This window comes from Gadus chalcogrammus, chromosome 13 (assembly GCF_026213295.1).
Source record: "Gadus chalcogrammus isolate NIFS_2021 chromosome 13, NIFS_Gcha_1.0, whole genome shotgun sequence".
NCBI classification, from domain to species: domain Eukaryota; kingdom Metazoa; phylum Chordata; class Actinopteri; order Gadiformes; family Gadidae; genus Gadus; species Gadus chalcogrammus.
The window spans coordinates 9,340,261-9,367,918 of record NC_079424.1 but is presented as its reverse complement, the minus strand read 5'-3'; the positions used below and the strand labels follow the sequence as shown (position 1 = coordinate 9,367,918).

Sequence of the window (27,658 nt, the reverse complement as noted above, 5' to 3'; positions counted from 1 at the left end):
GCTGGTGTTTGTTGTCTTCCTTGTTGAACACGGCGAAGGGAAAAGTGTCATTATATGTGCTTTACAGATTTATTTGACTATACTTCATGTTCGATTATCTTATTTTGTGTGTACTATATGCTATTTTAAGATTATTTTTGTTGCCTACCAGCTGGCTAGATGTGATGACTAGTGGTCACTTGGTTAGCCATAATAAGATCTCCAACAATGACCTGTACATGAAATCGAGCATCACCAAGCAGATTACGCACAGACACCTGAGATGGCTAGGACATGTGTTGAGGATGGCCCGCATCGCAAAGTCGCCTTAAGATAGACACCACCAGGCAAAAGAAAACCAGGGATGCCAAAAACCAACTGGCGCAGAAATGTGTCTAAAGAGCTGGAACAGATGAACCTGTCATGGGTAGAGGCCAAACATGCTGCCAGGGAGTTTTTAAGCCTTATGTCCCATAGGGGACGAAGAGGAGTCGTAGTAGTAGTAGTCAGCCATCTGGCAAGCCACTTCACATTACCTTGTGTAGCTCCAGGGGGTTTGGAGAAAGGATCTCCTGCATCTCCTCTTTAATCCGGCGTGACTCCCACGTCCTCTCTGACACCCTGAGGGAGGCCTTGGATTTGGAATCCTGGTGCAGGTGAGGGGAACGGGCATCTTGGTGCAGGTGGGCCTCCTGGAGCAGGTGGTGCCCCTGGTGCAGGTGGGCCTCTTGGTGCAGATGGGCCTCCTGGCGCAGATTGGCCTCCTGGCGCAGGTGGGCCTCCTGGTGCAGCTGTGCCTCTAGAAGGAAGAGTTCTTGTTTTCAAAATAATCAGAGACAGTTATCTTCGAAAACACATTTCTGAAACAGGGCTCTGTAATCCACCGGTATTGCAGGGATATACAGTATTTCTGAAACACACATCGACGTTATGAATTACGTTGCCTGTATTGGTAAAATCTGTATATATTTCAGATTAAATTCTGCTTCCATAGTGTCCCAGAATATGTACTGCATCATATCATACAGAAATCCAGTACTACGTACTGGATCCAGTACTACGTACTGGATTTCTGTGGATTTCTGAAATCCAGTACTACGTACTGGATTTCTGTATGAACATTATGAGACAGATGCACATGCATCTGTCTCACGTAGTACTGTCTCACGTAGTACTGGATTTCAGAACATGACCACAAATAAATATATTACAATACGATAGGAATACAACTATAATAGCAATAGCAATTAACGTAGCAGTCTTCTGACTTCCTGTACCTTTGTGTAGCAGGGCCTCCTGGTGCAGCTGGTGCTCATGGTGGAGGTGGGCCTCCTCGTGGAGGTGAGCTCCCTGATGCAGCAGGGAGTTCCTGCTCAGGGGGCTGATTCGGCCGAGGCTCAGTAGGGGGTCTTGGCCGGCTTTTGGGACTCCGTCCACACCCAGACTGATGGCCGAGCCAGTCATGATGGACGCCTACACACAGGAACACATGAATTAAAATACATTGTCTAGCCCCTACCTATGACTTAAGGACCTGTCTTTGTACTGTATAGCCCCTACCTGCTCCTTAATGACCTGTCTCTGTGTACTAACCTCTACCTGTGTGTGTACTGTCTAACCCCTACCTTTCTGTGAACTGTCTAACCCCTCACTCTCTGTACTGTCTAAACCCTACCTGTCCGTGTACTGTCTAACCCCTACCTGTCTGTGTACGGTGTCCTACCTGTCTGTGTACTGTCCAACCCCTACCTGTCTGTGTGCTGTCTAACACCTACCTGTCTCTGTACTGTCTAACCCCTACCTGTCTGTGTACTGTCTAACCCCTACCTGTCTGTGTACTGTCCAACCCCTACCTGTCTGTGTACGGTGTCTTACCTGTCTGTGTACTGTCCAACCCCTACCTGTCTGTGTGCTGTCTAACCCCTACCTGTTTGTATGCTGTCTAACCCCTACCTGTCTGTGTACTGTCTAACCCCTACCTGTCTGTGTAAGGTCTCTTACCTCTATCTCTCGGAGGAGTTCTGATTGGCCGCAGGTCTCCAGGTCCTCGAGAGCCTGACACCAGAAACTGTCCTCTGGGTCCAGAAGAACACCGTCTGGCTGCTGGCTGTTGTAGCTGGACACACACAGACACACACAGACACACACACACACACACACACACACACACACACACACACACACACACACACACACACACACACACACACACACACACACACACACACACACACACACACACAGAGCACACACATGCACACACACCATCACACACAGCACACATATACACATTCATAATTTATGGCCTTTTTGCATACTCTTCATTAAAAATGAATGAAACTAATATAGACTAAACACACACACACTCACACAGATACAACCCCCTCTCCCCCAATCTCTCTTTCTCTCTCTTTCTCTCTCTTTCTCCTACCCTGGTCCCTTGTCCCAATCGTCCTCGCTGAATCCTCCGTCGCTGAAGGGGTAGTTCTTCCTGCGGCCAGCAGGGGGCGGGCTGCCGGGCTGTCTGGCGCAGCGCCACTCATGAGGGTGCAGAGCAAGACCTGCCGCCTGCTGGCTGTATGTACCTGCAGCGTGGGAATGCTCATTAATGTCTCGAACCGGTGAACCCAAAGGGCCCTATCTTGCATCCGGCGCAATTGACTTGTGTCGTTGCTAGTTTGCAACTGGCGCAGAGCGTTCTTTTCCCTCCTGCGCCACGCGTCGGTAAATTAGGGAATGATCTTGCGCCCTAGGGGCGGTTCGGCGAGAGGAGGAGGCCTATTCTGGCGCAAACTTTCCCTGGGGCTATTTTGCAGTTTCAGAAACCACTTGCACCACAAACCAGGCAATACCTGGTTTAAAGTCAGTGGCACGTTGTTCAGACGCTATTTTAAGGGCGCATGCATAATGTTGCTTGTGCACCTCGCGCATACACTTTGCTTCTCTCATCTACCTAGCCACACATTCTTGGTAAATTATTTGGGAAAGAACAGCTGATACAGCGGTGATAAGTTGTACTTTAAATCAATGCATCTGCAAACAGCGTACAGCAAACACATATTTTCTTGACACAGACATCGTGTACATGCCCATAACTTTTAGGATTGATGAGTATTTGATCGTGAGCAAACATTGTTTTACCGCGGGTGAGTGTTAAAAAGAATGAATGAATGCGGGCGCGCGTGTGTGCGTCCATCTGTTTAAACACTCAAACTAAACACGTAACGCATAATACAGTCCAAATGTATATTAACGGGGGGACACATGCATATTAGGAACACAAGTCGATAACGATAATGCATACAATACTGATAAGAAACGATGTTTATAATGTATTGCGTATATCATTAAATATAACTACAGTTACTGCATATCATATGTGTGTTAAGTTGTGGAAGAAAACCTTATTCCATGCGTGAATTAGGCCATATTATTTTGCAATAAACTGAGCCATTTGAAGTCTAAAATGCATGTGCATCCATCTCATCGGAGACTGCAGACGCGCTGTCAAAATATCAACTCGTCAGATTCAAATGCGCTCATGGCTCTTAAAGGGGATGGGAGCTGGCACTCTCATCGGTTTATTGTAAGTTACGCCCAAACCACACCTAGGGGTAATTAAGCTACCTCAGACCAATCCTTTTTAGATTTGCGCACAAAGCTACTTGCACTTGGCGCTTATCTTGCGTTTTAGACCGTTAAAATAGGGCCCAAAATATTGTTTTCTTTTGTTTGAACCATGTTAATATGTCTTTTATGATCTTTAAGATAGTAGTCTGTGCCATTTTTTCACTGTGTCTAAAATACTAGGATAATTGTTTAGTTTTTAAATGCTGCTCTGCTTCGATCTTTTTGTGACATTGAAACGTGCCTTTTCCATTGCAATTTGACCTCACGACGGCACAGCACCATCAAGAGGTTACGCTGAGGCTCCGTTTGGGCAGTGGGTGAACTTATCGGACAGTTACCGTGCGTTCACACCAGAAGCGAATGCACAGCGTGAGTACATATAAAGTCATGCTGAATGACTTGCGTGAGAAAAGTTTGCGTTTTGCGTGAGCAACTTCGCCTCGAGTAACGGGAGTAGAATAATTGGGTGTTAATCGCACCTCTATACTACAAAGTTGTGTGGCACATTTAATCCTAAAACATTGCTCCATATAGCGCTCATAATCAAAAATGCATGCTACTAATCTTCAATAAAGTATTCTAAAGTTGAAGTGGGTCATAACCATGGTGAAAACATGTCAACTTCCGAGAACTCTTGCCGCATTTCTTCTCCTAAATCTCAGTGTTTCGAATTGGGGTTCTATTACACTTTAATGACAATGCTTGGGTGACCTTTGACCTTTACGTGTGTGTCCTACCCTGGCTGCCGTAGCCGGCGTCCAGCCCGGAGCCGTCCCAGGACTCCAGGGCGGAGTCCACACTGGGGATGGTGGTGGAGTAGAGCTCTGACAGCTGATTGGTCTGCTGGCTGTCTGTCAAATCGTCCTCAGGGTCACTGAGGTCGTTCTCCATGGACTCTTCCCCCTCCTCCCCCTCCTCTCCCTTCCTCTCCTCTCCATCTGGGAAACGTAGGGAGCGTGTTCATATTTATAGATCCTACATCTACGTGGAATCATTGAGCAGAAGCTTTTACCTGATGCAACTCACCGGCAAGGCAGATTCAAAGAGTTAAAAAGGACTGTACAGTCGATATCAGAGTAGCTCTTAGGCGTAAAGATGCTTGTACGGAGAATAACTTTTATTCTGTCAAATCAATCATACAAAAGTACATAAATCCAATTGGGATGAGAATCACATTCACGTCCATATTTGACCTAGATCCAGAACAGGTGCTCCTTACTGATTCTTGTAGGAATATATATATATATATATATATATATATATATACATATGTACTTTTGTTGGATTGTGGTGATTAAATAAAAGTATAAATATATATATATATATATATATATATATATATATATATATATATATACTTAGTGTATATATATATATATATATATATATATATATATTCCTACAAGAATCAGTAAGGAGCACCTGTTCTGGATCTAGGTCAAATATGGACGTGAATGTGAGTGTTGTGAACTCACTGTCCAGCTGTTTCTTGATCTTCAGGGTGACCGTCTCCCCGGCCATCTGCAGCAGGTGGATGGCCTCGCTCAGCGGCTTCCCCTTCAGACTCACACTGTTGATGGCCAGGATACGATCTCCCACATGGATAGCCCCCGTCCTGCACACACACACACGCACGCACGCACGCACGCACGCACAAACATACATACACACATGTAATGAAACATACCACAGTTATCCATTCACTTGTGTGAATCACATATAATACCACCATTGTGTTTGTGTGTGTCTGAGTGTGTGTGTGGGCGTCCATGCATGTACAGGCAGGGGCTTGCTCGGCACATGGTGTAAGGAACATCCTGTACTTTGTTTTGATGCCTTTGTTGGACTGGTTGCTAGGTTCATGCTAACCAGCAGAACACCAGCGTCATCTTCACGGGCGACAGGCCCAATGCTTCTCTGGGAAGATGCTAACCAGGTTAAAAACCACAGCAGAGTCAACCCGGTTTGCAGCCAACCCTAGACTAACTAAACGAAAGGTCTAGTTTGGGTGCTATGTAAACCCCTTTGTTTTGTTGAACCAATGCGTTGAGGACCTTGCCAACTGGGTTAAAGTTTACTCGTAATCTTATCATCAATCACACTCACTTCCCCCCGACACGCACACACACACACACACAACTGCATAACTGTCATGCACACCACAGACATGCACGCACTTATACACCTACATGCCCAGGCACACACGCACACATGCACACACACACACACACACACACACCTGCATAACTGCCATGCACACCACAGACATGCACGCACACTTACACTACTGCTTTCCCAGTCAAACACGCACACGCATAAACGCACACAAGCACACACACACACACACACACACACACACACACATACACACACACACACACACGAAAACACACACACACACACACACACACACACACACACACACACCTAATGGGCCAAACACAGACACATACACTACAGCATGCATGTACTTGATTAAAAATGTACTGGTGACACTGCTGATAACAACATTTGGCACTGTGGTCTGTGAGTCAATGTTTGTGTGAGCATTTTGTGTGTCCTTGTAATTTTCCTATAACAGTTGTCCCAAGCTCGCTCTCTCTCTCTCTCTCTCTCTCTCTCTCTCTCTCTCTCTCTCTCTCTCTCTCTCTCTCTCTCTCTCTCTCTCTCACCCTATCCCACTCTCTCTCTCCTCTCTCTCTAATCCAGTAATGGACTGACATTGGATTAAACTGTGTTATAAAATGTATCTACATGCAGAAAAACTTAGAATCTGTGGGCAAGTGTTATCACTTGAATGAGCAGATGTACTAGCAGTTGTTAGCATTTTGCATTGTATTGTTTTGTTAGTATTCCTAAGCAGTTATTCTATTTAAAGAGAAACATTAAATTCAACTGTCACACTTAATGTGTCCAATGTTAACAAACGTGGATTATGAGTAGTTTTCATACTCCTCATTTGAATTTGATATATTTTCAGGTGTGTAATTAATATACTTTGAGGCGAGTATCAGACATGTTTGGAGGCATGTATTTGATAAATACATTTGTCCCCCTAATCAGGCCAAAGTAATGAAGCCGCCGTCGCCCTAGATATTAGAGTGGGGATAATCCTAATGCTGTGCTTGGGCTCAGTGTAAAGCCTCATCACATGGCTTATATCCCTCCACCATGTGTGGGAAGCCAGGTGGAGGGAGACCTGCAATAGCACAGTGGCTAGATGCTCTATTAATAGAGTACTGGTGTTTGGTTCGACTGAACGTGCCTGTTAAAACTTTCAACTAACTTGTCATGGTTGTAACTTGGCCTTTGTATAGCTGAGCAGACTGTTCGCATAATGCCCATGTTACATCTCTTCTGATATGCTGAGCTGGCTCTTAGCATAATGCTAAAGTTGTATCTCTTCTTGTTGGTTATTGACAACTGGCTTGAGACGACTGCTGTCTTGCTTCTAATTAGAGCAAACATGCTTGATGCTGTTCTTGCGACACTTGTGATCGGTCAAACAGGCGCGATACTTATGTGGCAGCACCTGGGGTTGGTCAAACAACAGGCCCGCCATTTTTGTTAGAACACCTGGGATTGGTGAAACATTCATGCTATTTCTGGAACAATATGCTCCTTGCCACTATTTGCGATAGGCGAGGCCTGACCTTTAGAGCAGCTGCAATGCTACAGATCTTGCACACTGCTCCATAAAACACCAACACCCAACTAAGGAATGTTGGCCGAACAATACAACATTGACCGATGCCAACTCAACATATTCACTAAGAAAGCTTTGCCCCTTTACTCAACAGATAGGTTAATGTTGGGGCTGTGGGGTCTGTGGGGACTGTGTGTAGTGAGGAATGGAGGACGAAGAGTGGGAGCAGCGAGGATGAAGAGAGCATGAAGGGCAGCTGATGAGAGGACGAAGATTAGTTGAAGAGAGCTTGAAGAGAGAGGATGAAGAGAGGATGAAGAGAGGATGAGGAGAGGAGGAAGAGTAGATGAAGATTGGATGAAGAGAGGCTGAAGAGAGGATGAAGAGCGGATGAAGTGAGGATGAAGAGCGGATGAAGAGCGGCTGAAGAGAGGATGAAGAGCGGATGAAGAGAGGATGAGGAGAGGATGAAGAGTGGATGAAGAGCGGATGAAGAGAGGATGAGGAGAGGAGGAAGAGCGGATGAAGAGAGGATGAAGAGTGGATGAAGAGAGGAGGAGGAGAGGATGAAGAGAGGATGAAGAGCGGATGACGAGAGTATGAAGAAAGGATGAAGAGCAGGTGAAGAGAGGATGAAGAGAGGATGAATAGTGGATGAAGGGCTGGTGAGGAGAAGATGAAGAGCGGATGGAGCGAGGCTAAAGAAAGATCGTCTAGTGGCTCCAGATTGAAGCCCAGTCTAAAATGAGTGTGAGAGTGTGTGTGTGTTTATGTGCTAGTCTGTGTGTGTGTGTGTGTGTGTGTGTGTGTGTGTGCGCGTGTGTGTGTGCGTGCATGCATGCGTGCGTGTGTGTGTGTGTGTGAGTGTGTAGGTATGTGTGTGTGTGAGTGTGTGCTAGGGTGTGTGCGAGTGTGTTTGTGTGTGTGTATGTGTGCTAGTGTATGTGTACCTCTCGGCCAGGCCCCTCCTGGTCAGACCAGAGATAGTGATGGGGTCAAAGGGCTCCTCGGTGCCTGAGATGGTGATGCCCAGAGGCCCTCCATACCGCTTCAGCTCCACCGTGTACACGATGCTGCCCGACGTCTCCTGCTCATCTGGCAGCACACACAAACGGAAAACTCCTTAATACAGTAGTTTAACATTCATCTATTGTATGTTAAACTACTGTATTAGGAGTCTTGAAGAACACAAACATGTAATAATACACAGAGTAGGACATACTTAACGCAAACACATAAATACCGATAAATACCCAGTACCGTACGTATTTTTCTGGGACATACATTTGTACACAGTCATGCATAAAAACACATTACACTATTATTGTCATGTCATTGCTACATTATAATAATAGGAACTGCCTGACGTCGACATAGCAGAAATATACTGTGATGTACACCACCATACCTATCCAAGACCACTCTTTTTTCAGAAAGTAGGTCATGAAAGAAACGTTGGATATGGTTTCCATGACAACAGGCATCCCAGTGCTGTGTCACCATGAATCATTGCAAGTCTCCACAGAGGTGCCTGTGATTGTGTGTTTGTGTTTTTCTGAGATATCCTTAGGAAACACTGCCCCCCAGTGGTCGTATGGGGTGTTGAAAAATGATTATATTTCACCTCCAGGTGTGTTGTTGATTCGCCATGACAAGCCGTTATATAACTTTCCAGCTACGTCCACCCAAGTGACCTGTAGCAACCGGTAGGTTAGAGCACCCATCATAACATCTTCCAATAGTAGCTTTTTAAGTCGCCAATTAAAACATAAAATAAATCATCATGAAAATGGATTGCAACATTGCAGTCCATAGCATCATCAAAACATGGTGGGATACCTTGAGGTTGCTGAAAGCCTCTTCCTTTAAATTATATGATGCAATGCTCCGGGGAGGGAGTTTGAGGTCATGGCTAACAAGGTACTCCACAGAGAAAAGTCAAGCAATCTACGAAGCGATCAAACTACTTTTTGGGAACACACTGAATAACTATTATAAAAACATCAACAGACATCTGCACGGAAGGCTTTTCCCCGAGCAGAATCTGTTTCTGCTTTGCTTCCAACGGGATATGGCCAGATTGAAGCCAGCTCCTGCTCTCGTCAACAAGTTTCAGAATTACACATGGCCGCGCCAATATTGGGAAATCAAGGTGCTTCCAGGCCAAAGACTGATGAATATCTGGATGGTCCCACAAAACTAGGCGTTTTCATTACTCATTAAGTAGAACGGTTTGGTTACACGCCCTGTTAGTGCAAAACACACACACACACACACACACACACACACACACACACACACACACACACACACACACACACACACACACACACACACACACACACACACACACACACACACACACACACACACACACATACACACACAGAACAGCCGGGGGGGAAGTGCGGTGAACAGGCATGTGTGTGGGGGTTTTGAAGTATAAAACAAACACACACACACACATACACACACACACACACACGCACACACACACACACACACGCACACACACACACACACACACACACACACACACACACACACACACACACACACACACACACACACACACACACACACACACACACACACAAACACACAGACACTCCCTGGGTGCAGGCTCCGGCGGCGGTACCTGAGTTGTCCTCGTCCTTGCGTATCTTGAGCTTGACGAGGTCCTCGCACTGCTGCAGGATATGCTCCGCCTCCTCCCGGGAGCAGCTCTCCAGCCGCACGCTGTCGATTGCCAGCAGCTTGTCCCCGGGCTCCAGGGTACCCGTCCTACAGGGGGACACAGGGTTATAGAGCACCCTTCACACGGGACACCTCTCACAGTGTGTGTCCTGCTGGGGGGACACAGGGTTATAGAGCACCCTTCACACGGGACACCTCTCACAGTGTGTGTCCAACTGGGGGACACAGGGCTGAACAGTACCCTTCACACGGGACACCTCTCACAGTGTGTGTCCTACTGGGGGGACACAGGGCTGAACAGTACCCTTCACACGGGACACCTCTCACAGTGTGTGTCCAACTGGGGGACACAGGGCTGAACAGTGCCCTTCACACGGGACACCTCTCACAGTGTGTGTCCTACTGGGGGGACACAGGGCTGAACAGTACCCTTCACACGGGACACCTCTCACAGTGTGTGTCCTACTGGGGGGACACAGGGCTGAACAGTACCCTTCACACGGGACACCTCTCACAGTGTGTGTCCAACTGGGGGACACAGGGCTGAACAGTGCCCTTCACACGGGACACCTCTCACAGTGTGTGTCCTACTGGGGGGACACAGGGCTGAACAGTACCCTTCACACGGGACACCTCTCACAGTGTGTGTCCTACTGGGGGGACACAGGGCTGAACAGTACCCTTCACACGGGACACCTCTCACAGTGTGTGTCCTACTGGGGGGACACAGGGCTGAACAGTACCCTTCACACGGGACACCTCTCACAGTGTGTGTCCTACTGGGGGACACAGGGCTGAACAGTGCCCTTCACACGGGACACCTCACACAGTGTGTGTCCTACTGGGGGACACAGGGCTGAACAGTACCCTTCACACGGGACACCTCACACAGTCTGTGTCCTACTGGGGGACACAGGCTTATTCAATAAAACAAGCTTTTGCAAAACATATCCTGCCAATAAAATAAATTGTCAATTTAGTTGAATTGGAGAGAGGGTGAGGAAAGGGGGGTGAGGGATAGGGGAGGTAGAGTGGGTGAGCAAGAGAGGGGTGGGATTTTACGGAGGAAGAGAGAGAGAGAGAGGGGGAGAGCGATACCAACACATTTAACATGGCCAATATTGATATCGTTCTTTTGTTGGATTTTTAAACTGCTTTGGCAATGCACATCGTATTGTCCATGCAAGCTCGATTGAATTTGATTTAATAGACACAGAGGAAGAATGAACGAGAGAGTGAGAGATAGAGTAAGAGATAGAGTTAGAGAGAGAGAGAGAGAGAGAGAGAGAGAGAGAGAGAGAGAGAGAGAGAGAGAGAGAGAGAGAGAGAGAGAGAGAGAGAGAGAGAGAGAGAGAGAGAGAGAGAGAGACAGAGACAGAGAGAGAGAGAGAGAGAGAGAGAGAGAGAGAGTATAGTAAAAAATAACATCGTAATCATAGTAGGATAGAGTAGAGCAGATACCTGTGAGCCATGCTGGCCTTCTTGATGTCAGAGATGATGAGGGGCTCTCCTGGCTTCTTACTGGCTGAAGAGGCAATGACATCACCATAAGCAACAACAACTATTCCGATCATTGTTTATAAACTTAGAAACATATGTTTTTCGTAAGGAAGCATTATGTTAAACATTCAACATTCATACTATCCCACCAGTAAAAACTCTGTAGTGGCTCTCCTGGTAGAAGGACCCGCAAAATATCACTTTGCTTTCACACTAAACCTGCCTTTTTGTGTCATTTTAATATTTATAACATTTCTACTTATCTTATAATATTTATAATATTTCTACTTTCTATTTATCAGAGTCTAATTCCTGTTTGGGATTCATATATTATCTTATCTCATCTTTCATGTTTGGATTTCAGATTTATGTCCAATTAGGTAGATGGTAAATGGACTGCATATGTGAAGCGCTTTTCAGACCAGCGGCCACTCAAACTGCTTCATAATTATTCAATAAATTCAATAAAGCTTTTGTTTGGATCTAGTAGATGTCAAGCCAAGAAACTTAAATTTTGGTCCAGATAATTCATCCTCTTCCGAAGGCAGCCTTTGAATGTGTAAAATTGGTCCCTGTATAGATTGGATAACCTTAATAAATTACATGAATGTTGAGATGTTCCCTCTTTTCAGCTTTTAAATGCACTCAAAAACCATTAAATTGTTTAAAATAATCTCAAAGTATAATCCGTGCTTTTACACCTCTGAATAACAAGCGCATTAATCAATAATAATGAAGCGCCCCTCTATGCTCACACAGGTGAACGTTATCATCAGATAGTTGTTAAGTAGACCTTCCCCCCTCTCCTTGTTGTGTTATTATGATACAAATGATCATAAACATTCTGATTATAATGGAGACGAAATTTTCATGTCTTACAGGTAATGTTACTCAACAATCGAGAAGGAGGGTGACCGCTTTGGTCAACCTCCTTGAGTTATGGCTGGGATTTGCTTTCTGCTCATACTCAACACAGCTAACGAAATGATTTTCAAACTTATTCTATGATAAGTTTATTTCATTTAAATTCATTATTTCATTAATTGTGTGTGGGCTGATCCTTCTGGATGTGAGTTCATTCATCCGTTTGTGCTTTTTGTTTGTCTTCATGTCTTTCGTGTTTCAGCGTGTCTTAAACCAACTGCCTGGTGAGTTACTTTCAGAAAGACCTCACCTTAGTACTAACGTTAATAATAAAAGCTGTTGAATGATTGAGCTGGTTAATGACTAAGAATTTGAAATGTGATTCTGCTTAATGTAGCATGAATTTTTTGTTGGAGCAGGATTAAATGTTGTAAATCGATCATTCTTTATATTTATTTTTATTGAATCATTAAACCTGAATGTTGAGCTGTTTCAAAGCATCGATAAAGTGCTGGTCTGAATCTCAGCGGCCATTCTTTAATTTATATATAATTTTGGGATCAGAAAAGTATTTGTACAATAATTAAATTAAGTGTTACAATGAATATTTCCGAAGGTGGATATTTTTTTTGCATAATAGAAAAGTGTAAAGAAAATGTGTATCGTGCAATCGTCACAATCCTCATTTAATTGGAGGCCCAGTGTGATGGACTTGGAAACATCTAGTGGTGAGGGTGCAAAGTGCAACCAACTGAATACTCCCACCAGCCCATAGCCATTTAGACAGAGGGTTAGTCCAGCCATCCCTTTCAAAGACTACGGGGGCCTCTACTGGCCTGCTTGTGTCAATGCCTACGACTGCCTCGAGAAGTCAAGTAATGAGTATCCCTGATGGATTAATTAATCTTACAAATGTTCTTTGGTCTGTAGGACTACAGGTCATAGTTTTGACAAAACGTAATTTAACATATAATTCATATAATTCAATAGGATTTATTATGCTGTGAATTCTTTTTTGTGAGAAAATAACAAATTGTAGTCGCACCATGAAAAATTTGACTGCTATACCCTGCGAATAAATCAAATAGACCAATTCACAATATGGTATCTATCTTTGTCATACATATCAAACACTAAATGTAAGACAAGGCAGGGCTACATAATATCATACGTGCTTGAAATTGGAGCCGAAATGAGGTTCGCAGAAATAGTGGGCTCGGTGGAAGAGGACAGGCTCCCTATTCAGATATAAGGGGTCTCTGTCAGGTTACAAAGTCACCATTATTTTCATCGGATTACACACTAATTAAAACATACTTTGGAAAATTACATATTCCACTTCTGCAAGTCTGTTTTGCAGTGGCGGCTCGCCTATAGAGGGCGCTGGGGCGCCGCCCTCCCGCCGACCGGCCATCTTTTCTTTTTTAAATACATTTATCTATATATTTTTTTAATAATCTTCTCATTTTGAGAATTAATCTATTTTAATTGCATTGGAATAATGCATTTACTTTACAATATCTTTAGAATCCCCCATAATTAAATCTTACTTCACTTAGATGTTCAACGTTCATTTTGGTGAAGTAGATGTCTTCCGTGGGGCGCTTTTCGATCAGCCCCACATGCCTGAATTATTAGCCAATGGTTCCCTCGTTGCTAGGCAGAAAAGTACATAATTTCGCCAATCAGCGTCGTCGAATTGTATGGCTTTGGGGCGCTCAAGATATAGCCCCAAGCGCAGTGCACCGTCCACTGCGCGTAACCGCGGATTTGCCATTACCTCAGTGATCAGCAAGATGGCGACTTTGAGTATTGCTACCACTGTTTCCCTGTGAGTTCAGCTAGCCCCAATTTCAGTTAAGTCTTTGCTTATGAATCCCTTCGAAAGAAGAACATTTGCAGAAAAATTGCAAGTAAAAGAACTCGGAGCAGAAAAGCCAGAAGTGAACATAAGCCAACAAGCAAGAGAAAAGGATAGAGCCTACAAGAGAAGTTTTTCCAGAGTATGGTTCAGGCTTGGCTAACTAGCTGTGGGTATGCCAATGCAATTTTTTGCTTTCCTTGTATACTTTTTTAAAACAAGTGCGCGTGATAGTTCGTGGACACAGACAGGGTTGACAGGCCTGAAACATCTGTCAGAACGGATAAAAAAAACACAAGCGAGCAAGAGTGCATATGAACAACTGTGTGAAGCTTGCCATGCTAGAGGTAAGCAACTTCTATTTATTCCACTAGCCTATATGTATTTCCCTTGAGATGGACACTGGTTGCAGACCCTCACAACCTCCCCCCACCCCTTTCAAGTGTACTGTATATAGTTCTCTGCAAACCTATGGTGGGACCAGGCCTTCCTTGTGCATATTGTATATAGTCCTCTGCAAAGCTATTCAGTGTACACATACTGTATATAGTTCTCTGCAAACATCTAGCAAACATTTGCTAGATGGCACTTGATTATACACAATGCACCATCAACAATATACTGGTCCACATTTGAGCTTGTAGAAAATTCTTAGACCAAGCAACTTTCTCTTGATTTTTTCCTAGAAATGCAGACTTTATTTCTCTGATTTGCTGGGTTTGTAGAGGATTTTATTTTAGTTGCAGGAATGTCACTTTGATTTGTCCTGGGGATAAAATCGGAATGATTTGGAAACTTGGTTCTGAAGCAATGACATGTCATTGTTTCTTCAATATTGGACTTCCTGAATCAAAGCCTGACTTCGGAGAGAAATGGGAAGTAGGCCTACATGTTTTGGGGTGTGTGCGTGTAACTTTTTATTTAGATACTGCATTGAAATGCTGTACTATACGCTGTTATATTTATTATATTGCACTGTCCCAGACCGTGGTGTATACAATACATTACCCAACCCTTGTTTAACTGAAGGGCTATTGACGTGCCGTTATAACGGATCCTCAGTCAACTACCAAATACATCCACTAGGGGACGCCATGGTACTACTACTCATTACGAAACGAGGGTGTTTGGGTTTTTGTCGATGGAATGTTTCCAACCAAAATCCCCCTAATGAGATAATGGATTTGAGTTAATTCAACAAATATAAATGATACCATAAAAGTTTTGTTCTGGTTGTTTGAAGATAGTTTTTAAGGCAAAAATACGACAGTTTTCCATGAGCGTGTGTACCACGTTCGGTCAACCTGTTCATACTAGTATAGCTCCATAACTTAAAATACTACCCTTCTTAAAGGGTCTCTCTACTCTGAGCGCATGCTTTTATTTCTTTGGATGGTATACATGGATGACAATATTCGGCTGTTTGTGTGGTTTATAAAAATAACATGCTGACTGAACTGAATCATATTAATAGACTTCTGATGCTGTCTGACTATCCTAAGTATGGCTCTGCATTTACAAAAAAAAAAGCTTTTGTCAGGAATCTGTCTCCATCTTTCAAAGTAAGAGCCTGCAGATGTTGGCAGGATGAGTTGAAATGTTAATGTTTTATGGTTGTATATATAGCCAACAGTGTGTGTGTGTGTGTGTGTGTGTGTGTGTGTGTGTGTGTGTGTGTGTGTGTGTGTGTGTGTGTGTGTGTGTGTGTGTGTGTGTGTGTGTGTGTGTGTGTGTGTGTCTCTGTATGTGCGTGTGTGCGTGCGTGGTGTATGGTGTTTTACCACTTATTGTGAGGCCCAGCTCCACTCCTCTTTTCTTGGGTAGCTTAACATGGAAAGTACCGCTGCTAGGCACCACAGACTCTATACAAACAAACACACATTTACATACACACATTATATATACAAAGTGATATATGGACAGACACAGGAGAAACATTCTGTTATACTTATTGCTTTGTACTTAGTTTTGATGCCGCTCATGCAAACACAGCGGTAGCCTAATCCCTTCAAATAAATGGTTTTGTTTTATTTGCTTTTAAAACTAATTCTGCTAGTGCCTAAATTTTACCCCATCATTTGTGCGGTAAAACTAATCTTCCCACTTTGTTCCTTTATTTTCTTGTATTTAATTTAAGCCTCGGGTTTAGTTTAGCTTCATGTAGCTGACAGCCAGGGCTCCAGTGTGATGGCAGCATCTACTTAACATCAGGCCCCCAACTGAGAGACGTATAGTAAGACTTAGCATTAGCATGTCAACCCATCACCACAAGCATAACCTTTAGAGCCATCATTAGCACCTAAGTACTTGTATAGCCAGTAGATCTAGCATTAGCAACTAACTTACTGGTATGTCAATTTGGAGCTAATATTAGCACGTCACTAATGGTATAGCATTGATAAATCCGCTAGTAAAATGATTGGAGTTAGCATGAGCAAATCACCACAAGCATAGCACGTTGAGCAGGCATTAGCATTAGAAGGTACTGTCCCTTGTGATGCCACAAGTAGCTTGTAAGGACTAATCACCCTCACACATGAGGATAAAATAGGAGCACCAAAATGGCAGCCTTTTAATAATCAGTATTGCTCTGCTTCTGGTTGTTTTGATTGTTTTTGATTTTTTTCTCTCTCGTTCTCTCTCTCTCTTGTTAAACCAAACTAAAACAGTTGAACATGTTTACTATTTCTCTTTCTCAGAAGGAAAGGTGGGTTGAAGACAAGGGAAAAAGAGGAAGTCGACATTTAAAAAAAAAAAAAAAAGAATAGTGTTGGAAGAGAACAGTTGAGAATTTCTCATTTTGTTTGAAAAGCAACTCCCACCTGCCACGTCGAACTCTATCTCCAGGGCCACCCGATTGGTCAGTGCCGCGTCTCGGAGCAGCTGATTGGCTTCCTCCAACGTTCCGTCCTCTGTTGCAATCCCGTTGATTGACAGGAGGCGGTCCCCCACCTGTAGGAGGCCACACCTACCGGAAGTGCAACCATGGTACTCGTTAGTCACCAAAAGACAACATAAAGTTGGTCTTGTGTGGTTAAAAGGCCCCTTGTTTGACTGGCAGGTAACATTACATGTGTCCACCCAGATGTATGATTGGGAGATCAATCCATCATACATCTGGGTGGAACCTCCCGCTCGTGATGTCACAAAGGTAAATCTAATGTACATCTCTATAGGGTGAATTGGGGCCTTTTAATAATGTTTGTACTATAGTTAATATCTTTCCATTACATTCATTAAGACATGTATTTTCTGAAAGATATCACCACAGGTTACTTATTTCTCCTTTGATTATTCTTGTTCATACGCAACACACACACACACACACACACACACACACACACACACACACACACACACACACACTGATCTAATCTAAACTGGCATACTCTGACATGCACGTTTCTTTTGCCACTGAGTAAACTGCGTGTGTGTGTTTTTGTTCCAAATTAAACACACACACACACACACACACACACACACACACACACACACCCTTATACACATACCAATTATGCAGTTCATTGCTCAGCAACAAGTCTTAATCTTACACACACACACACACACACACACACACACACACACACACACACACACACACACACACACACACACACACACACACACACCTCCACTTGTGTGTGAGTTAATGGGTTGATGGGGCTGCATTAATGTCTTGTCAGACTTCATCATTACGATCTGTAGATGAAGTGGACCTCTCTCTCTCTCTCTCTCTGTCTTTCTGTCTCTCTGGTTCTCTCTATCGCACTCTCTCTCCCTCTGTCTGTCTGTCGCTCCTTCTCTCTCTCTTTTTTCCATCTCTTTCTTACTATATTCCTCTCCGTCTCCAATCACTCTCTCTCGCTATCCATCTATCCTGCAGTGTTATTACACGAAGCAGCACCTCTTTTCAGAACAACTGTGTCTGAGTGAGTTTAAAGAGCAGTATCTGGTATTTGGGGAAGCCAGGGTAAGTGTGTGTGCGCGTGCGGATGGGGGGGTTGTGGAAGAGTTAAGGGGCTTATTTAAATTCCATCAGGAGGCTGCTCACCACCCCCCCCCACCCTACACCATCGTGTGGGAGAAACTAATTAGCGTTGTTAGCGTGGGCACTAATGGAGGACAGAGTGCAGCTGCAGGCTACAGAGACACAGCACTTAGCACCGCGGCTAACACTATGAGACCGACACACACACACACACACACACACACACACACACACACACACACACACACACACACACACACACACACACACACACACACACACACACACACACACACACACACACACACACACACACAACACTTTGGACCATGGCTAAAGCAGTGAAACACATGCACACATACACATGCGTGCAGAGACACATGCACACTTAAAACATGCATGCACTCTTCATTATATCACACACAGAAAAAACAGATGCATCCTACACATCATTCTCGTTAGGACACAGATTGCCCACACACACTTCCCATTACATTATACGCAGCACACAAACACACATTCACACACAAACACCTGCACACACACACAAACACCTGCACACAGCTGGTTTAATTGTCCTTGTATAATTCACAAGGATAAGATAACCATCAGAGCTCTGTCAATATTCTCCCTGCGGTGTCGTTCATTGTGTGAGAGTGTGTGTGTGTATGTGTGTTTGTGTGTTTGTGTGTGTGCGTACATTTGTGTGTAAATAGAGTATGAGTGCGTCTGCACCTGTGTGTGTGTGTGTGTGTGTGTGTGTGAGAGGTTGTGTGTACCTCTCCGCGGGGCTGTCTGGCTCTATGAAGCGTATGAGCGGGGGGGCCGAGAGCGTTTCCGTAGCGAAGATGCCCCCCTGCAGCTGGACCCCGAAGCCGTTGAGGGGGTCCCCCATCAGGACCACCTCCCCCGTCTCCACGTGGACCACCTGCCCCCCCGGGCCCACCGAGCTGGAGGCCAGGGACACTGGAGGGGGAGAGGGAGGGGGAGAACATGGGAGATGAATAGAGAGAGACACACACACATATTCACACACACACACACACACACACACACACACACACACACACACACACACACACACACACACACACACACACACACTGTACAATTTTATGAATAAATGTATTTGTAAAAATAGCAGTACTACTAATACTTATATGAGTACCTTTAATATCAGTTGCTTATGTTTCATATACATAACTTATAAAACAATACTATGCATCACATCATTATAAGGTAGAAATAATCCTTATAATAGGGTTTGAGTGAGCGTTGGGCTTACAGGAGCTCTTGTGCTCCTTCTTCCTCTGTCGTCGTTTCAGCAGCGAGTTTCGGGGGCTCATGGGAACTGTAGTCCTGGGCAGTGTGCTGGAGCTCTGACTGCTCGGGCCGGACGTGGAGGTCGAGCTTGGAGAGAAACTAGCAGAGACCAGAGCTAGAGAGAGAGAGAGAGAGAGAGAGGGAGATAGAGGGAAGGAGGAGAGAGAGAGAGTAACAGTGGGATATTGGGAGAGGGAGAGGCTGTTGAAAATTATGAAAATACTTTGATGAACAGCACCGTTTGTGGAACCAGGACATTATTAATATATGCCTAAACCGCTGAATGAGTAAAAATAGCCTTTCATCAAAGCATATCAATAGACAGCTGCAGAAATAAGACATCACTGATGGAAAAAATGTGAAAGATAAGATGTAGAAAGAGCTATCATATAAATTCACCCTTTCACTGTGTTGTGTTGATGCCGTGGTTATGCTATGTCTGTATGCTTTCCCTTTCATAAAATTAGTCAGATTTGGGTGCCTTTTGGTGCAGTTCTGCAACGTCACATTCACTGTGTTAGCTTCCTAATGCTAAAGGTGATCTCTTTTAGCATTAGTATGCTCGCTCACAGCTTTATCCAGTGATCTTTGTATCTCGATTTCGTTGGAGATCTGATGGTACACATAATGACATCCTCATGACAATATCCTCATGACATAATCATGCCGTAACAATGACACCCTTGCCATTTTGTCGTCCACGTGGTCTCATGTCCTCATGTCCTCATTAAGACATACTACCGTCAACGTTATGATGTCATCATGCGCTTATCATGACATCATCATGACAGCATGGCACCATCAGGAATCATTATGTCATGGCCACAACATCATAATGCCTTCATCAGGACATGATGACCCTGCCTTCGTTATGTCGTCATTGTGACATCATTATGACGTCAAGCAGTGATTACATTTGCAGTAGTCCAGGCTGCTGATGGTGTTGTTGTTGGAGGCGGTCCAGCACTTGTGGAGGGCGGAGCTTGTGTTACAGAGGGTGGAGTTGGGGGTTTGGCCGAAGGTCAGACAGGCATCCCAGGAGTGGGGGTGGTCCGACTTTTGGACCTTCACTAAAACACAAACACATGCACACAAACACACGCACACGCACACACACGCGCGCGCACACAAACACAAGCACACATGAACACACACACACACACACACACACACACACACACACACACACACACACACACACACACACACACACACACACACACACACACACACACACACACACACACACACACACACACGACGTAAGCAGATGTGTTTTCGTTTTTTACTAATCCTGGAGTAATAGAGTGCGAAGTCCCGCCCCTTCTGGTAGACACAAGAAAACAGAAAATAAATGGGTTTCAATGGAGAGAAAGTAATTATTTTCTGGTCCTATTCTTTACATGCCCCGGTGGACCGTTTATTGTGCAGTGGTTCAGTTAAGGGCTGTAGAGAAAACACAATGAGAAAGACTACATGTCTCGTATGTGACGTCACGCTCCCTGCGACTGGCGTGGACAGACTGACATTCTCCCCATCGGCTTAACTGAAACTCTCCACATGCCCCGACTCATAATGGTTTTCACCTCTTTCACTGCTTCTATCCTCCCTTTGGAGAAAAGCGGTGAAGTGGAGCAGGGAGATCGCCATGTCTGTACCGGAGTTCCAAGTGCGGGTGGTGACGTATATCATTCGCGTCAAGCGCAGCGAAGAGCTGTAGTTCACAACTCGGCCTCACACAAAACTTAACATTATCAAACTTCTTTGTGAAATATTTTAGTTTTCTTTGCATGAAAAATTATCATTTGAATCCACAAACAACATATGTGTAATCCAGCGCATATAATGACAGGGTCCAGAAAATAATTACTTTCTCTCCATTGAAAATCATTCATATTTTACGATCTCATAGGTCCATGGGGTCTACCGTAAGGGGCGAAACTTCGCCACTCTCTATACAAGTAAAAGTTAAATATAAACTTACAATCCCGATCTGTGAGTCATTGATGATCAATTAAAATCCACAGACACACACATTTCTTCATAACCACATAAATGAATCTGACAGTAAATGTATTCATTAATTAATAATTTATCATCTTTCTGTGGCAATGAAGGGGAGGAGAAGAGAAGTTGAGAGGGGGGTGAAATGAGAATGAAAGGAAGACAGGACAGATAAAGGAGGAAGAGCTGGAAGCTATTTTGGCTTTAAAGAGACTACAACTACCTGTCATCCTCTTCTCGCTCTCGGTTTTCTCTCTCTCACTCTCTCTCTCTCTCCTCCTTTCTCTCTTTCATCCATCCTTTTCAGACTAGCAGCTCCAAACCCGCCTTAACATTTTCCCTTCCTCAATCCCTTCCTCTACCTCCTCCTCCTCCTCCTCCCTCTCTCCTCAGTTCGACACTGCACTCTTATCCACTCACACGCTCTAATTTCCCTCCCCCCCTCTCTCTCGCTCGCTCGCTCTCTCTCTCTCTTTCTCTCTCTCTCTCTCGATCTCTCTCTCTCTCTCTCTCTTTCTCTCTCTCGATCTCTCTCTCTCTCTAATCCAATGTTCTCATCCTTCTTAACCAGCCTCAAAACTGCAATATTCTGAAATACAAAATGTGTGTGTGTGTGTGTGTGTGTGTGTGTGTGTGTGTGTGTGTGTGTGTGTGTGTGTGTGTGTGTGTGTGTGTGTGTGTGTGTGTGTGTGTGTGTGTGTGTGTGCATGCATATAAGTAGCTCTTCGCTAGATACTTAATATGTGATGTGTGTATGCTGGGTATGTGTGATCTTTGAGATTTGAGTGTGTTGTGTAAGCACGCTGTGCGTGTGTTTTGTGTGTGTTTGGTGTTTGTTTAGCGTGTGTTGTGTTTACTGTGGTTAGGTGTGTGTTTAACGTGTGTACGCTCGTCATGCTCTGAGAACATAAAACCAGGATTAGAAGAATGTTGCTGGAGTTGGCTCTTCCTGCTGCTCTCTCTCTCATCTCTCACTCAACAACAAAAGAAACATACACATGCACACGCACACACACACAGACACACCGAACACACACACACACACACACACACACACACACACACACACACACACACACACACACACACACACACACACACACACACACACACACACACACACACACACACACACACACACACACACATACCGTGCAGTATAAATGTGGACCAGCATCCACCCACAAAAGCAGATATTGATGCCATCCTTGCCAACGTTGTTGTCCGCACGTCACTCATAAAACATTGGCTAAAATATAGTAAATCATGTCTATATTCCCCACTGCAAAGTCCAGATAACGATGGATAATCCGTTTTTTTTTTTAGATAATTATTAAATAAGATAGTTATAGTTTTAATATGATATTCTGCAATGATACACACACACACACACACACACACACACACACACACACACACACACACACACACACACACACACACACACACACACACACACACACACACACACACACACACACACACACACACACACCCACCAGTGTCGTTGTGTTTCCCGGCGAGGCGGGAGTGGTGGGCGGGGAGCACCTCCAGTTTGACCAGCTCAGAGGTGGAGGCCAGCAGCTGGGTGGCCTCCAGCACAGAGCAGTGCTCTGTAGACGTCCCATCGATGGACAGCAGGTGGTCCCCCACATGGAGCGCCCCGCACCTGGGACACAGCACACCTTCAATGGTCGGCCCTATTCTACTGGGTTATAGTCCATACTGTATTCTACTCTACACCTGGGACACAGCACGCCTTCAATGGTCCTCCGTACTCTACTGGGTTATAGTCCATACTGTATTCTACTCTACACCTGGGACACAGCACGCCTTCAATGGTCCTCCGTACTCTACTGGGTTATAGTCCATACTGTAGTCTACTCTACACCTGGGACATAGCACGCCTTCAATGGTCCTCCGTACTCTACTGGGTTATAGTCCATACTGTATTCTACCTGGGACACAGCACGCCTTCAATGGTCCTCCGTACTCTACTGGGTTATAGTGCATACTGTATTCTACCTGGGACACAGCACGCCTTCAATGGTCCTCCGTACTCTACTGGGTTATAGTCCATACTGTATTCTACCTGGGACACAGCACGCCTTCAATGGTCCTCCGTACTCTACTGGGTTATAGTGCATACTGTATTCTACCTGGGACACAGCACGCCTTCAATGGTCCTCCGTACTCTACTGGGTTATAGTCCATACTGTATTCTACCTGGGACACAGCACGCCTTCAATTGTCCTCCGTACTCTACTGGGTTATAGTCCATACTGTATTCTACCTGGGACACAGCACGCCTTCAATAGTCCTCCGTACTCTACTGGGTTATAGTCCATACTGTATTCTACTCTACACCTGGGACAAAGCACACCATCAATGGTCCTCCGTACTCTACTGGGTTATAGTCTATTAACTGTATTCTATTCTACACCTGGTGGACAGCATACGTTCATGTTCCTCTGTATTCTACTGGGTTATAGTCCATACTGTAGTCTACTCTACACAGCACACTGTCAATGGTCGACCGTATTCTACTGGGTTATAGTCTATTAACTGTATTCTATTCTACACCTGGTGGACAGCATACGTTCATGTTCCTCTGTATTCTACTGAATTATATTGTTTTCTACTTTATTCTATTCGAACCTGGGAGATGCAATTCATTCACGTTCCTCTGTATTCTACCTGATTAAATGATGTTATACTTGATTCTACTCTACACCTTTGAGACACTTCCCATTCATTTTCCTCTGTATTCTACTCTATTCTATTTTATTCTACTATATCATATTCTACAGCTCGGAGACACCATACCCATTCTATTTTACTATATGGTATTCTGTTCTATTCTATGTAGGTATCTATATGTCCACCGTTACAAAGATCTCCTCTTTGTGTGTCTTTCCTTTTGGAAATATGTGTTCCTAGATATGGATGGTTGGGTTTATAGATTATACACACCTCTATATCTCATTTCATTCAAGAACACTTAAACTGGCTCTTTCTCACCAATCTTCTCTTGGTCGCTCTCGCAGAACCATGCTGGCTCCACTCAAATGTACTTTCCTCCCATATAGCGTCACTCAGAGACAGAGCACTTCACTTGTTAAATGCATCCACACTCCGCAATGCCGACCAATACAAGGCAGCACACAGTTCATCTTGAGCAGGTAGGAGTGAAGAGTCTCCCTCCATCTCTACCACTTCAGGCCCTGCTGCCATAACACCATTTATCTTCCATCTTATTTTCCTCCATTTTTCATACAGTTACCGACTAAAACGTTTTTACTACTCTCACCAACCATGGCTATTGGGAATACTTAGTTTTCTTGTTTACATGCACATCGAGCAATGGATTGTACCAGGCATTTCAGGAGTATTTCTATAAAAACAATGTAGTGTTAATATTGAGGTTCCCCAGGGATCAAAGCTGGGACCCTTGCTGTTTACGTGGCTTCTTTCTTGTGCTGTATCGATGAAAATATGCTTCTTATTTCCTCTGTAATCTAAAATAAATCAATTGTGGATTCACTCATAAGTGAGTTATGTTCCTTGAACACATAGATTAACCTTACCTACGCAATATTACCCAAAGCACATCAACGTATTTGGACAGACGCAAAATTCAGTTTCTGTGCTAAATGCAGACTTGCGTCCTATACTAAGTAAATTAAATAATAACGCCCTGCTACATCTGTAGCCGCTGGCTTTGCTACGTTAAAGCGTAAAACAACGTGATTATATAATTGTTTTATGACCTACAAATATGGACCGACTGACCTAACATGTGGACAGTAACCTTGCTCTGGGTAGGCCTACCTGTCCACCACGCTGGCAGGCTTGATGCGGTCGATGATGATGACCTGCTTGTTTCTGTGAGTGGCTGATGTCAGAGTGATGCCCAGCGTTGCCCCGAGCGATTTGGCAATCTCCACCAATAGCGGACCGGAGGCATTGTTCACAGTGTCTGATTGGTAGAGAAGGTGAATGTGTAAATGTTTATTATTTATTATCACGATAGAAACAACAATGCAATACCCTACACACAGCATATAGACACCCCTTGTCTATATTAGCAGGATCGGGTGTTTTTAAAAGGTTAGGGTTGGGATTCCCATTGATAGAGCGAGGCAGTAAAACTGCCATGGTGAGGGTTTTGAAGTCCCACTGGTAGCGCATGGCATTAGGAGATCAGGCTAGCCGAGTCTGTCCCCCATTTTATATTGCTCCTTAAGAAGCAACTTTACAAAATGGCTTTCACTGTGTTATGGTTTTATCCTATACATACTGTATTATTTTGGTATTTGTATGCACTGGCTGTCACATTCTAGCTAGGTGTTTTTATTCTGTTGATCTTTAAATAACTTTGTAACCTGCTTTGGAAAAGTGCTATACAAACAAACATATTATTAGTATTATTAATATTATGAATTCTGCCTGAGTCAGGGGTTTGATTCCCACTGGTAGATCAAGGCATTACCACAGCCAAGGTTAGGGGTTTGATTCCCACTGGTAGATCAAGGCATCACCATAGCCAAGGTTAGGGGTTTGATTCCCACTGGTAGATCAAGGCATTACCACAGCCAAGGTTAGGGGTTTGATTCCCACTGGTAGATCAAGGCATTACCACAGCCAAGGTGAGGGGTTCGGTTCCGACTGGTAGATCAAGGCATTACCACTGCCAGAGTCAGGGGTTCGGTTCCGACTGAGCAATGCATTAACACTGCGGGGGATGGGGGGTGATTCCCCGTGGAGCTGGAGGCAGTACTGAGTGCTCACTGCTCACCCATGATGGCGACATCGTACTCTATCTGGAAGAGCGCCTCATGACCGCACTGGGACAGGAAGCTGAGGGCCTCACAGTGGGAGGAGGTGTGGAGCGGGACCCCGTCCACGTTCAGCAGACGGTCCCCAGGACGCAGGGTCCCCTCTCTGACACACACACACACACACACACACACACACACACACACACACACACACACACACACACACACACACACACACACACACACACACACACACACACACACACACACACACACACACACACATAGATACAAAAAAAATAGATAGAGACACAAACACACATACAACCAGGCACACACGTATACACACACACAAAAATATAAAATATAAAAAATATATTAAGAAAAAGAGAGAGTTGTTTCGAGTGTTGAGTGTGTGTTTGTGTGTGATCACCTGTCTGCTGGGCCTCCTGGCCTTACATAGGTCACCACAAGGGGGCGGGACTTATGCCAGTCATCATGGGAACCACCTTCAGATAAAAGCAAAACAATGTCCGGTATGACTGTTGTCCCACAATCAAGTGTAATCCAAATTGAAAGGCATCATGGGAACATGAGTCTGAAGCATCACATTGTTCTAACCTCTGAGGACCAATCCAAAGCTGTTCCCTTCCTTATTTAAACAGATGTCTATCGTCTTGGAGATCAGCCCCGTAGAACTGTCTGGGGCTGGGAGAGAGACAGAGGGAGAGGAAGCGAGCGAAATGTGGAGAGAGATAGGGGGAGGCAGGGAGTGAGGGGAGGGGGGGGGGGGGGGGGGGGGTGAAAGGGAGATACAGAGAGAGCAAGGATTGGAGGGAGGGATGGGGGGAGAGAGAGAGAGACAGAGGGGGGTTGGGTGAAGAAGAGAAGGAGGGAGGACAGAGAGAAAGAGAGATAGGGAGGAGTAGAGGGGTGTTAGAGAGGGAGAGAGAGTAGATGAGGGAGGGACAGAGGGCGAGCGAGAGAGATGGGGAAGGGAGAGCAAAGGAGAGAGAGCAGGACAGAGAGGAAGAGAGAGGAGAGGCGATGAGGTCAGATAGAAAACCAGAAGGGTGTTGAAAATGAATAAGGTATTAATGAGGTGTGAAAGACAGAGCCATGGGAGGCAGATCAATTGAGGCAACAAAAGCACAACTTCATTCAGCAACACAATGGAGCCTGATTACATTTTGTGTTTAACGTTGCCCCCTAGTGAACTTGTTGTCACCTGCAACTCTTTACTCTGCTACAAACCACCCGATTACGTCTGTTCAACACTTTGTTTTTCAAACACGACTGAACTCTAAATTTGGGAAGGCGTAATGACATAACTTTATCTGCCACCCACACACTTTTGTTATTTTGTTTCTTTCCTTTGCTTTATT

The 27,658-nt window shown here is 44.6% G+C and overlaps 1 protein-coding gene across 1 annotated transcript in view; it reads right to left on the bottom strand.

Annotated features, from left to right (window-relative positions):
- Positions 1-27,658, bottom strand: part of grip2b (glutamate receptor interacting protein 2b) — a 77,310-nt gene that overhangs the window by 4,598 nt on the left and 45,054 nt on the right. Inside the window, exons 5-23 of the mRNA XM_056605498.1 lie at positions 26,895-26,981; positions 26,707-26,782; positions 26,291-26,436; positions 25,324-25,471; positions 22,992-23,161; positions 20,403-20,558; positions 19,451-19,603; positions 18,945-19,131; positions 17,000-17,145; positions 15,959-16,039; positions 11,414-11,477; positions 9,894-10,039; positions 8,206-8,350; positions 5,085-5,224; positions 4,347-4,547; positions 2,411-2,564; positions 1,981-2,095; positions 1,273-1,452; positions 516-776 (exon numbers count right to left, since the gene is read on the bottom strand). Coding sequence (XP_056461473.1) covers positions 516-776; positions 1,273-1,452; positions 1,981-2,095; positions 2,411-2,564; positions 4,347-4,547; positions 5,085-5,224; positions 8,206-8,350; positions 9,894-10,039; positions 11,414-11,477; positions 15,959-16,039; positions 17,000-17,145; positions 18,945-19,131; positions 19,451-19,603; positions 20,403-20,558; positions 22,992-23,161; positions 25,324-25,471; positions 26,291-26,436; positions 26,707-26,782; positions 26,895-26,981 — 2,756 coding nt within the window. The remainder of the gene's footprint in view (positions 1-515; positions 777-1,272; positions 1,453-1,980; positions 2,096-2,410; positions 2,565-4,346; positions 4,548-5,084; positions 5,225-8,205; positions 8,351-9,893; positions 10,040-11,413; positions 11,478-15,958; positions 16,040-16,999; positions 17,146-18,944; positions 19,132-19,450; positions 19,604-20,402; positions 20,559-22,991; positions 23,162-25,323; positions 25,472-26,290; positions 26,437-26,706; positions 26,783-26,894; positions 26,982-27,658) is intronic.